General features: G+C 49.1%; 1 protein-coding gene across 1 annotated transcript in view; it reads left to right on the top strand.

Moving 5' to 3' along the window:
• The window catches only part of ASH1L (ASH1 like histone lysine methyltransferase), a 51,910-nt gene that overhangs the window by 14,046 nt on the left and 24,770 nt on the right, over nt 1-13,094 (top strand). The window contains exons 3-5 of the mRNA XM_027703321.1: nt 2,442-2,543; nt 6,072-6,795; nt 7,796-7,975. Of these exons, the coding sequence (XP_027559122.1) occupies nt 2,442-2,543; nt 6,072-6,795; nt 7,796-7,975 (1,006 nt within the window). The remainder of the gene's footprint in view (nt 1-2,441; nt 2,544-6,071; nt 6,796-7,795; nt 7,976-13,094) is intronic.

The raw sequence follows: 13,094 nt of genomic DNA, 5'->3' as shown, positions 1-13,094 counted from the left end.
ATAATAATAATAATAATAATAATAATAACAGGAGCCTTGTGATGGTGCCCTTGTTGAGAAGAATTAATGGAATGGGAAACCATCCCTCTGCCCTGTTGAGGGGTTGGAATCCTTGGAAAAAAGTGCTGTTGTTCATTCCCTCCACCAATGGAGCCCCTCACAGGAGCTGAGAGTGCCCAGGATCACAAAAATTCCAAACTTTGAGGCAAGACAGGATCTCAGAGGAGATTTCCCAGAGATTCTGGTGAATCAGTTTGGTGCATTCAGGGATTTTGGATTTTCCCATTGTTGCACACCCTCAGGGTCTCTCTTGGGGCATTGAGGCCTGTGGACAAGGGCAGGGAATTTCAGGATTCCTTGCCCTGAAAGGAATTTCAGGGGACTTTCAGGCCTTGAGTTTGGGCAGAACTTCAGTGTCCCCCTGTCTCCTTTTGGTGGAGTTTGGGAGGAAGGGAGGGAGGAGCTCAGAACCAAACAGGCAGCACTGAGCTTGTTCATCACAAACCGTGTTCTGAAGGGGAACAACAAAACTCTGTCCTGCTGCATCCTGGATTTGGTGACTCCTGGATGTTTGCAGGACCTGCACATTCTCCTCACGTGCTGCCACGTGCATTTGTGCTTTCCCCGGGCTTTCATGCAAACCTCTGAATTTTTAATGTCTCGGCATTTTCATAATTGCAACACACAGGTTTTTCTGTGGCATTTTAACAACTCCCACAGCCTTTGCTTTCGAGAGTAATTGGGATTCTTTAAAGCTTGGGAAAACACAACAAGTTACAGTAAGAAAATATTGGTGTGTAAGAAGGGGGACAGGAATAGGTCTTTGCTCCAAGCTGCCGTGACCAGCCTTGTCCCCTCACCCTGCAGCAGTTGTGAGGCTTCTGTAGCTTTCTAAAAATGGGTTTAACTCAAATAATGGTAACTGTGCTTCCTGCTGCCCCATGGCATCATCCAGGGATTTGGCAAGTAACAGCAAGCCCTGTGCAGGCAGAACACAGAGGGAAACGTGTTCTGCAGGTGCCTCCAATGCAGTGCTGGTTTGTGTGCAGATAATCATCATCCTCACTTGTTTAGGCCCTGGGGCTTTCACAGCTCTGCTGTGATGCACTGACACAGAAATATTTGGGGTTTTTACGTGAAACAGGAATATTTGGGGTTTTAATGTGAAACAGGAATATTTGGGGTTTTTACGTGATGGGATCTCGAGGAGGAAAAGCAGCAATAACAAGGGACAAATCTAAAGAATTTTAAAATGTTAAAAATTTTAAAAGCATCGTGAGCTGGGTTTTGGAGAGCACCTCCAGCAGGTCAAGGAGGATGTTATTCCCACTGCTCTGCCCTGGAGAGGCCACATCTGGAATGGCTCTGGGATCCCCAGTCCAAGAGAGGCGTGGAAATACTGCAGTGAGTCTGGTGGAGAGCCACAGAGACAACCAGGGGATTGGAGACTGTGTCATCCAGGAAGGCTGGGAGAGCTGGGATCGATCATCAGAGAGCTGGGAGGATTGGGATCATTTATCCAGAGAGGCTGGGAGAGCTGGGATTGGTCATCAGAGAGCTGGAAGAGCTGGGATCATTCATCCAGAGAGCTGGGAGAGCAGGAATTGGTCATCCGAGAGCTGGGAGAGTTGGGATCATTTATCCAGAGAGGCTGGGAGAGCTGGGATCATTTATCCAGAGAGATTGGGAGAGCTGGGATCATTCATCCAGAGAGGCTGAGAGAGCTGGGATTGGTCATCAGAGAACTGGGAGGGTTGGGATCATTTATCCAGAGAGGCTGGGAGAGCTGGAATTGGTCATTAGGGAGACTGGGAGAGCTGGGATTGGCCAGCCTGGAACAGAGGATGCAGAGGGAGCTCTTCCCAGTGTGTCCATGTGCTGGATGGGAGGGAACGAAGAAGAAGGAGCCACACTGGTGCTGGTGGTGCCCAGTGGCAGGAGAGGGGCACAGGGAACGGGATGAAGTTCAGGGAATTCTGTTGGCACAGAAGAGAACAGTGTTCACAGTGAGGGTGAGGGTTGTGGAATCCCTTGGAGATGTGGGAAACCCCACATGGTGGCCCTGAACAACCTGCTCTAGCTGACCCTGCTTTGAGCAGAGTGGTTGGTATAGATAATCCACAGGGTTCCTTTCCAAACTCTTCCCTGAAAAAAAAAGGAAAATCAAGGAATGAAGCCATGGGGTTCATTTGAAAGTAGGGGTGTGAAGGTTTTCTCTTTTCTTTCCCATAAAAACTGATGCTGAAGTTATTACCTGGTTTTACTCCTGGCTTGTTCACTGCCCTGCCTGTGAGGAATTCCCTCTTGGTGCTCCTTTTCCACCCTTCCCCTGTGTTCAGCAGGCACAGAAGTGTTCCCAAAGCCAAACCTCAGAGCCACCTCAGTTGGAATATTCAGAGTGAGCTGATGGTGTCTGTGCTTCTCCCTGCTCTGTCCCTCAGGCACTTTGCCAGCCCAGGACAAACCCTCGCAGAGGCCGTCGGAGAGCACAAGCTGCAGCCCTTCCAGGAAGAGATCCACGTCGGAGAGCACGTCTTCTCCAGGCAAGTCGTGCTCAGGGGCCTTGGGTTGGGGTCAGTGCTGAGCTCAGACCTTACTGGGCACAGCATCACTGTGAGAACTTCAGCTCGTGGAGAGAACGGGGTTTTCCGCTGGTATTTTGGGATACGAGTGCTGTGGATTGGGTGTAGGACAGGGAGACTTGAGAAGAGGCAGCACAGCTACGGCAGGGAGGGGTTTGGTTCCTCACCAGGGTGAAGCTCAGGGCTTTAATGTTCTCAAGACCTGTGACATTGCAGTTAATCCATGAATTAGAGGAATGGATTAATTCCTGGGGAAGAGCCTGACTCCTGTGCTGCTCTGGAGGGTTTCTGCCCTGGCAGGGTCAGGGCTGTGCTGTTGGGTTTCCCTCCTCACCGGTGGGAATCCTGCCAAGGTGATGGAGGATGACACGCTGCTCATCCCGTTATCCCTGATGATACAGCTGTGCACACCCCCAGGCAGGTCAGGAATGATCCTGGGAGAGGGATGGAAGTGCTGACAGGAGCTCTGGGAGCACCTCAGCAGGTTCATCAAGTGAGGAAGGGTGTGGGGTGCAGAGTCCTGGGGCAGCTGAGCAGATTTGAGCAGCAGGATGTGGAACAGCTTCCTCAGCCCTGGGATGACGTTCCCTGCACGTCACTGCTTGAGGATCATGAGGAAGGGAAAGGTTCTCCCTCCTGATGGGGTAATGGAGCTGGGGAAGGGGCTGGAGCACCAGGAGCAGCTGAGGGAGCTGGGGGGGCTCAGCCTGGAGAAAAGGAGGCTCAGGGGGGACCTTTTGGCTCTGCAACTCCCTGACAGGAGGGGGGAACTGGGGGGGTGTCAGGCTCTGCTCCCAGGGAACAAGAGATGAGATGAGAGGGAACAGCCTCAAGCTGTGCCAGGGGAGGGTCAGGTTGGACATGAAGAGGAATTTCTTGCTGGAAATGGTTGTTAAGGATTGGAATGGGCTCCAGGGAGGTTTTGAATCTCCACCCCTGGAGGTGTCCAAGGAAGGAGTGGACGTGGCACTGAATGCTCTGGGCTGGGGGACAAGGTGGGGATGGGACAAAGATTGGACTGGATGGTCTTGGAGGTCTTTTCCAACCTGAACAATTCCATGATTCCATGATTCTGTGTATTTGGGCTCACTTTTGTAAGGAGCTCACCTGTGTGTGAACGTGTGTGTGTTCCTGTTGGTCACATTTTCACCCCTGGGACAATGTCACATTTATGGACCAAGCTGTGACAGGGAAGATCTGAAAACCTTCATTTCCTGCATGTTACCATGCAGCTGTGAAATGTGTGATGAACCAGACCCTGACAGGAAAGACTGGCAAGATTCCTCTCTTTCCATGGGCAGGGGAAGAAGTCCCTGCCCATTGCAGGGGGTGGGATGAGATCACAGAATCCCAGAATATGCTGAGTTGGAAGGGACCCATAATGATCACAAAGTCCAACCCTTAGCCCTGCACAGGACCATCCCTGAGAGTTAAGGTCCCTTCCAACCCAAACTGTTCTGGGATTCTGTAAAGATGGAATGGGAGCTTCCCTGAGGTTGGACAGAGGGACATCCAGCGTGTTGACCCGTTTTGTAAGAAGCCCAGTTGTAGAAACCCTCCTGATAGCAGAATTCAGACATCCTTAGATACCCAAGGTGACTGCAAAATGTGGTGAATCCTTGGGATTGGTACTTCCAGGACAGTTGGGATTTCCATCCTGCAAGAATGTGCCAAAACTGTTTCCCCCCCCCTTTAAGCAGATGTTTGCAGCTGGTGCTGCATTCAGCACAGGCTGCAAAATCCTCAGCAGTGGGGAAGGGATCTCCCCTTTTCCTCTGGCTCATCCACCTTCTTCTCACTCACTGGAAAGGGGAGCTGCCTCAGTGTAACTCCGGGAATGGGAAGTGTTAAAAGCTCGGGAGTGTTTTGTGCAGGAGCATTGGAATGACATGAATCACACGTTTATCAGCTCCAGAGCCGATGATGCAGCTCAAAGGACCGGCCATTGTTGTATTTTCCGTGGCTCTGGAATGCGTGTGGGATTTCAGGGTGTTTGTCAGAGGGCTGCAGCTGGCCCTGGGATGGGAGCCTCGAGTGTCCCATCCCTTTGGAGCCGTTCCCAAGCAGCAGCTCTGGCTCCAGGACACCCAGCAGGCTGGGGGAGGGTTACTGTGCTGGCGGGTGGGTTCTGTGAGGAGCCCCCCACGTGCCTCTAAAGGCCACAAGAAAGCAAAGGGTGATTTATCTTGGTTGTTTCATCCGAAATGGAAAGCTGGAAGTGTAACTCTGGGTTGTTTTGGAGCTGTTGGGGCTGTGCAGGTGCTCACAGTCAGAGCTCACAGGAGGCCTCTCTTGTCCTTTGTCACCAGGAGGGACGTTGGTCAGAGGGGGATTTTTGAAACGTGCTTTGCTGACTCTTCCTCCCCCAAGCTCTCTGAAGCACCTTCTTTTCTGCACTTAAAATCCCTGGCTTTGGGATCACAGTGAGGATTCCATTTCTCCAGAGCAGCACCCTGGGACTGGCGAGCCCTGGGGCTGGAAAACATTTAAGCTGGTTGTGCTTTGTCTCTGTCAACTCACAAATAATCTCCCTTCTGTCAAACGTAGAACCCTTCCCAGAGCACTTTGTGCTCTTCCCTGTGACAGTTCCCTTGACACCAGACTGCTCAGGCTCCAGCCTGGGCCCCGCTGGGTTAAGCAGATCTGATCTAAATAATTGGCCACAATTACTGTAACGTTTTGTCAGTGCTAATGTGCAGTTGTGATGTATTTATGAGGAGGCAGCATCCATTTCATTCCAGGAAGAGCAGGGTTTCTTCTGATGGAATGTTATCACTGAGGAGCAGCAGGGCAGCTTTGGGAAGCTCTGAGTTTGGAACAAATCCCTTTTTTAATGCAGCATAATCTACATGGTTGACCTGGAAATTCTCTTTTTCAAACACCAGTCTGCAGCTCTAAAGCATATAACAGTTTTAAAAGTGAGATCTAAATTTACTTCCTTCGTAGATTAGCCTTTCTCTTTTGTCCAGATATTTTGATTTACCCTTATCCAATCAGTTCTGTCTTCATTAGGCTTGTATTTTTGATAAAAAACCTGCAACAGCAATGAAAAAGTTGTTTCAATGCTTCCAAACCATTAAAAAAAAAAACCAAAACAGGAAAAGTGGTTTAAAAACATTTAAGATGTTCCGCAGTTTTTTATCAGGGTTGAATTTTTATGTGCAGAGACACTTTTAGTGTTGAATAGAAGGAAACTTGAGTTCTGGAGTGTGTGAACCCTCACTACTTTTTGTTCTTGGAAGGGGCTGAGTGTGAATAAAGAGGAAATCATTGCTGATAATTGTTCATGTTAAAACTGAACTGATGATGTGAAGTGTCTCCTTCCCTCTGGAAGGAGCTGGGTCACGGATGGAAATCGGTGTCTTGCCGCGGAACGTTCTGGGCAGTGCCAGGGCACGGGACGCTGTGGGTTCATTGAGTTCACGTGTTTCAGTTCTGACTCTTCCCAGTCCCAGCCCAGCTTTGCCTCAGGCTGTGTCTGTGTTCCAGGGATGTCGGTGCCAGCCCGGAGCGCCCGCGTTGCCGAGGACTCGGTGGACTCTCTGCTCCAGCGCATGGCACAGGAGGGCCCGCCCGTGCTGGACAAGACCCTGGAAGCCGTGATGGCCAACGTGCCCCCCTCAGCCAGCCCCGCTCGGAACCACTCCAGGGAGAGAGCTCTGGGCAAGCAGGACAACCTGGTGGCTCCGGCCATTCCCAGCAGCTCCTGCAGCGACAGCATCTCCCTCCTGTCGGAGCGGCTGCCCGGCAGCTACTCCCCCAGGCACCTCAAGAGGAGCGTGGTGGAGGCCATGCAGCGCCAAGCGAGGAAAATGTGCAATTACAACAAGATCCTGGCCACAAAAAAAAATCTGGACCACGTCAATAAGATCCTGAAGGCCAAAAAGCTGCAGAGGCAGTCGCGGACCGGGAACAACTTCGTGAAGCGGCGGCCGGGGCGGCCGAGGAAGTACCCGCTGCAGGCCGTGGTGTCCATGCAGGCCTTCCAGGCCCACAGGCTGGTCAGCCAGGAGCTGGAGAACAGGGAGCCCAGCAGCAGCCCCCTGCACCTGGGCCCTGACACCATCACGGACGTCATCGAGGCCGTGGTGCAGAGCGTGAACCTGAACCCCGAGCACCGCAAGGGCTGGAAGAGGAAGAGGTGGCTGCCGGAGGAACAGGCCAGGAAGAGGCACAAGTCTTTGCCTGAGGATGAACAGGAGAGCAATAAGAGGTGATTCCCTTGCAGTTTTGTCCCCTTGTTGATTTTGTGACATTTCAGTCCGTGAGGGAACCCTCTGCTCAGGGATTCCTCTGGATCTCACCAAACACGTGTCACGATCTGCTTTTACTAAGGAGCTCAGTTTAGAGGGAATCAACGTGTTTTAGTGTGCTCCAGGCCTTCCTCAGGCACTGAACACACCCCAACACAGGATGGGGTCTCTGGGGACCTAAAACTGTTGGTTCTGTGCCAGTGGCTCAAGTGAAGCAAGTTCTTGGTTGTGTTGGTGAAGGGTAAGTTTGATGAGTTGGTGACAGGGTCACTGCTGAGGTCCACAGGTTGTTCCTTCCTCCTGTGTGGAGTAAGGAACTCTAAAGAGTTGTGGGAGCTCTGGAGTGTTACCTGTGTAGATCACAGCCAAACACAGGGTGTGAGGTGAGATCACTTGGTGCACAGAGTGAAGAGTAAAGCCAAGGCAGCAAGGAGGAGGTGAGGGGTGCATCTCTGCAGTCTCTAGCAAAGGACCACACCAGGAATCCCTCTCTGATCTAATCTTCTCATGCTCGTCCCCAGAGTCATCAAAAAATAGATCAAACTCTGTCAGAAGTTTTCCTTTCCAGAAATGGGTTCAGGGGCTGCTCTGTGACTCTCCTGAAGGCCAAGGAAAGGGTTACCACACACTATTTTTAGAGTCCAGAGGCAGAGAGCATGAGCTGCCTTCTGAATTACTCAACTGAGGCTCCAAGGGATAAACATTAGCAGTACAAACAACATTCTTTTTGTAATAACTAATAATGTTACTACAAAAATATTGTGCATTTCTTCAGATTATGCTTAACCCCCCACTTGATCATGGTCCTTGAGTTGCATTTCTTTTAAATAGCTGAAACTGTTGAATTAACTGTTAATTCAGAGACTTTTTCTGCTGAGCAGACAACAGAGAGGAATAATGAAATCTGGTGAGAGAATCTTTATGGCAGGGTAACCTTTAATCTTTACTTTTTCCTTCCAGTTTTTCTGAGCCAGTAGCTGAAGCTCCCAGTCCACACGATGCCCTTGGGAAACCACCTGAGCCTGAGAACCCTGAGCAGCCTTTGCCTGCTCTGCCCCAGCGGGAGAAGAAAGCCCCTCGACCCCCAAAGAAGAAGTACCAGAAGGCAGGGCTCTACTCTGACGTGTACAAAACAACAGAGTAAGTAAAGCTGCTCTCTGACAGCCCACTGCAAACTCTCTCCTTTCACCCTCAGCCACTGAGAGCTGCTGCTAATGAGGAGCTGAAATAAAACATCAGCTTCACTGAAGCCTGTGAAAGATCAGGCATGTGATAATTGTCAGAACCTGGGGCAGTGGAGATGTAAAATGTAGCCCCAGTCAGAAAACAGCCTTGAGCAGCCTGGAAGAGTTTCTGGTGTTGACTTTGAAGAAGGTGAGAGCTTCGTTCAGCAGTTCTGAGGGGGCTGGGAGAGCTGGGTGTGTGCAGGTGCTGAGCACAGTGTCTGCAGGAAAGGGGCTCTTAGATCCCTGTTTTCACTGGCTGAATGGGACAACTGCTCATCTTGTGTGTGAAGGAATTCCAGATATGCATTTCACAGCTCAGTGAAGTTCATCTCCATTTTCTGTGAGATGTTTAGGGTAGAAATCCAGCACTCCTTCATTTTTTCCCACTGGCTCACAGCCTGGTGTCCATTAAGATGTGGACACCACCTCCTTCCCCTTCCCTTTGTTTCCTGCAGCCATCTGAACAAATGTGTTGAAGTCAGGAATTCGTGCTCCTGTTGTAATGGGATCTGACAGGTTGAAAAGAGAGAAAATTTGGCACCTTCTCACTTTGTCACGTAAAAAATGTTACAGAGACCACTGGGAACCTGCCAGTGCAGCTCCTCAGCTGCTCCTGGTGTGTCCTCTGTCCACAGTGGAATGAAGGCATCTTTGTCATGGATCAAAGATCAAGTGATGAAAGGATCAAGACTCTTTAAGGAGAAGAAAGAAAGATCTGAGCCTGACCAAAGTGTTTGGCCAGTTGTGTTTGAAATCAGATGTGCTGAAACTTTTAACACTTGGATGGTCTGTCACTGCTCCACCCATCACTCAACACCCAAATCAGAGAATTAGAGAGGAGCTGAGAGAGTCTTCTCTTCTTCAGTCACTCTGGGTTTAGTTTGCTGAACCAACTGGGTAAAGGAGTGACCCAGTCACTTCTGAAGAAGTGACTGGGTCACTCCTTTACCCAGTTGGTTCAGCAGAGGAAATGACTTTACCAAGTTGGTTCAGCAAACTAAATCCACAGAGCAACAGTCACTTTTTTAATCAGATTCTCTGCTGATTTAACGAGCTGTTCCAGTTCTGCTGCCAGGGCAGACATCTGGCAGTGCAGGAGGAGAGCAGAAGTTCATCTTGTTATCCCACTGTTTATGTAACTTCCTGCTGGAGGATTTGGGAAACCTGGGCTGAGTGGAGGAGGCAAAGGGAGCTCTGTGATCGTGGGGCACCCTCTAGTGCTGCCACAGCGAGTGCTGCTCCCTGTCCCCATTCCCACACTCCCTGTGCCTCTTGGTGGGTTTTAACCCCTGGTTTTCTGTAGCTCTGTTTGCACTGTTCACCTGCAGACACTTTGCCTTAAGGGCTATTTTCCTTCTCTGTTTCATCCATCCTAAATATTCCCTAAAATGCCACGAGGAGCCAGTGAAAGTTGTGCTGAGGTTAAAAGTTCCAGCCTCTCCCTGCATCAGTCACATCCAGCAGCACAGGAAAGGTTTGGCCTGGCCTGTCCAGTGTTGTTTGACTGTTAAAAGAGATTTAAACAGCCAGTTTTAACAGATATTTTTAAACTGCTTCATTTCTCTTCAGCCACATACAATTTGCCTCAGCGGGATTTCCCTCCACCTCCCCTCTGTGCAGAAACCTCACTAAAATCCGGTGAGGAGAGCTCAGATTTTGATTCCTTGCAAACAAACCAGGAACAAAAGGAATGGTCCCTGGGGCAGTCTCAGTTCTACCCCGTTTCCAGCTATAATTTTGGAGGCAGTGGAGCTGCAGCCTCCACAGGAGTGTTCCCAACCCTCAGCTCCCACGGGGAGAGTTCCGTGGATCCGGTGCTGGAGGGAGGTTCAGTGTGTGGCTGCAGCTTTGAGAACAAAGGAGGATCTCAGGCAGGAGTCACTCTCTGCATCCAGCAGTGGCTTTCCCAGAGGAGTGTAAAGTCCAGTTCACCAAAGAAATTTGGTCATTAGTGAATTAGTAATGAACTAAAATGCTGTGGATTGTTTAGAGCAATAGGAGGATTTTGATATGAGCAGTTCAGCAGGTGCCTGACTTTGCACTGGAACAATCAGCTGTGCTTTCTCCTCACCTTTTGGGCTTATTCCTTTTCCTGTGCTGGCCTTTCCTTTGTCCCAGCCTGATGTCCAGGGCACTTGGGATAGTGGTTGGATGCAATCCAGCCTTCCTCTAGATTCCTGGGGTGGTTCACCCTGCAGTCACACCGGGTCAGAGCAGCAGCAAAGCCAGCTCATCCCCACTTAAAGTGTTTGTCAGACTGTGGTCAGAGAGAGAAAACTGGGCTCCACACCTCAGAAATGTAATTCCACAGGGAACTAATCCCAGCCAACGTGGTGAGAGTGTGGGGAGAAGGCACTGGAAGCTGGAGAAGGGGAACAGAAAGAAAGGGGAGGAGAGGGATGAGGAGAAATGAAGGTACAGGGAAGACAACTGTGGTTCTGGTCTTTGTTCCCTTCTTAGTTTGCCTGAGACTTTAGACTGACATTTTGAGACTAACCCTGACCTTCAGCCTCTGAATGTTCTCATCTTCCACAGAAACATCCCCTGGCCATTGCTCTGTCCTGGCAGCTTGCAAAGAGAGCCCAGTTCAGTCTGCTGGAGGGAGGAACCATTCCCAAAGTGGATGTTTTAGATTTGTCCTGTCAGAAGCTGAACCAGACAGCTTTAGGCAGTGGATTAAAGAGAGGGAAGCATTTCTTAATGAGTCATTAAGGTTGGAAAAGTCCTCCAGGATCATCAAGTCCAACCTCTGAGATCATCAAGTCCAACCTTTTATGTGGCCAGGCTTCAGTGTGTCAGATGCTCAGGAATGTCCTCCCCCAGCTCCTTGTTGTAGCTCTTGGGCTCTTGGAAGGTCTCATTTCCCAGATTATTGGCCAGGTCTCATTTCCCAGATTATTGGCAAGGTCTCATTTCCCAGATTATTGACCAGGTCTCACCCTGGTCCCACTGGACTTGCTTGGAATCATAAAGTGCTTTGGGTTGGGAGGGACCTCAAAGCTCATCTCATTCCACTCCCTGCCATGGGCAGGGACACCTTCCCCTAGCCCAGGTTGCTCCAAGCCCCGTCCAACCTGGCCTTGGACACTTCCAGGGATCCAGGGGCAGCCACAGCTTCTCTGGGCAACCACAAAGCCCAGCCTGAAAGGACCCATCCCAGTGGGAACAGGCAGGGCTGGCAACACACACCTTTTCTTGACACTGCAGAGAGGCCTTTTTGAAGTCACAAAGCTTTTTTTTTACGTGATATTTATGGTTATAAAACTGCCTGTGTGGTTTATACTTGATGATTTTAGCATATTTCCTTTTTTATTTCTGCTTTCCTTTTAATATTTCCTTTCAATATTTAATTTCCTTCTAATATTTCTGCTTTCTTTTGGCATCTCAGCCCTTCCCTCTGAACCCCCTCGAGCCTTGAGGCTCTTTATGCTCTCACTCATGACCAGGGCTGACCCAGGAGGGTCCACAGAGCCTGGAGGAATTCCTGGGATATTCTGTGTTTTCAGATAATCACCTCCTTCATTCCCCTTTCACTCTGGGCTCCTCCTTGTGATTTATTCGTTGTAGTTTTATTTTTCCATTTGCCCAGAATGTGGGTGTGTTAAGGGCTGCACATTTAGGTTGAATTAAGTCACCTTCCTATGGAATGTTTTCCCTTTTCTCTCTGCCTTTGGTTTAAGGGTTTGCTTGCCTCTTGGGCACACTTTGCCTCTTCAAAATCCCTATTTCCTCTTAATTAGACCTTTGCTTTCCAGGTCCTGTCAGGAGTTCCTTTAAGGCCTTTCCCTGCCAGTTGTGGAGATTTGGTGCAGCACAACCTGGAAGGATAAAAGATGAGAGGAGTGGGCAGGGTTTGGGTTTGGGGCATTTTGTTGGGGGGGTTTTAATCCCCCTAATTAAGCCTTTTAATCCAAGGTTTAGTAACTTGTACTTGTGGAACAGGTACCAGAAATCCAGAAAGGTTAAGAAGAGAATATAAACCACAAATTATTGCCATCCATCAGTTCTGTTTCTGACCTTCAGAGAATCCTGGAATGCTTTGGGTTGGAAAGGGCCTTAAAGATCAACTAATTCCACCCCCTGCCATGGGCAGGGACACTTTTCACTAGCCCAGGTTGCTCCAAGCCCTGTCCAGCCTGGCCTTGGACACTCCCAGGGATCCAGGAGCAGCCACAGCTTCTCTGGGCAACCCATGCCAGGGCCTCCCCACCCTCCCAGGGAAGGATTTCTTCCAGATTATTTCCAGTTGTTGATATCTGTATCACAAAACTTGTTTTTAACTTGCATTTTCCCTTCACAAGTTAAACAATAATATCACATTTTTTATCGAGTCAGCCTGCAGTTATTAAAATAAATCCCTTAAAAAACTTCAGGACACTTCAACAGGCTTCAATATAATTTAGTCTTTGGTATATTTGACATTTAGAAGTCTCTTCTGGATGTTGCAGCACTAAATATAACCACATCAGGTTTTAATTTCCAGGGGCTGTTGGTGGCCAAAAGGAGATGTTTGTAAAGGCCAGGTTTTGGAGCTGACACCTGCCTGAACCAAACAGTGTCTCTGAATTCACATTCCTGTTCTCCCCTTCTGTAAAACTGCTTTTTAAACTCTGATTTCTGTTCTCTGCCTGGTGAACAACCTTCTAAAGGGCAGCACAGGAACATTTGCCCTTAGCAAAGCAGGAGAGCAGGGCTGTACCTGTGTCACACGTCCAGTTCCTCAGCCAAAAACCACCAGATGTGATTTCTTGGTTGTTTTTTATTTGGGTAGGGTTAGTTATTGCTTTTGTATCATGTGCTGGGCATGTAAAGACGATGGTGTCCCATGAGGTGTTGCTTGAGGAAAAGAGAGGGGAGGGAAAGGAGAAAGAGAGAAAAAAAAAAAGAAAAACAAAGAGAAAAAGGGAAAAAGAAAAAAGAGAAAAGAGAAAAAGAAAAAAGAGAAAGAAAAAGAAAAAAAGAGAAAATAAAAAAAGAGAAAAAGAAAAAAAGAAAAAAGAGAAAGAGAAAAAGAAAAAAGAGAAAATAAAAAA

This window comes from Neopelma chrysocephalum, unplaced genomic scaffold (genome assembly GCF_003984885.1).
Source record: "Neopelma chrysocephalum unplaced genomic scaffold, ASM398488v2 Primary Assembly neopelma1_225, whole genome shotgun sequence".
Taxonomy (NCBI): domain Eukaryota; kingdom Metazoa; phylum Chordata; class Aves; order Passeriformes; family Pipridae; genus Neopelma; species Neopelma chrysocephalum.
Note: the sequence above shows the minus strand (reverse complement) of the source record. Positions and strands in the feature narration are given on the sequence as shown.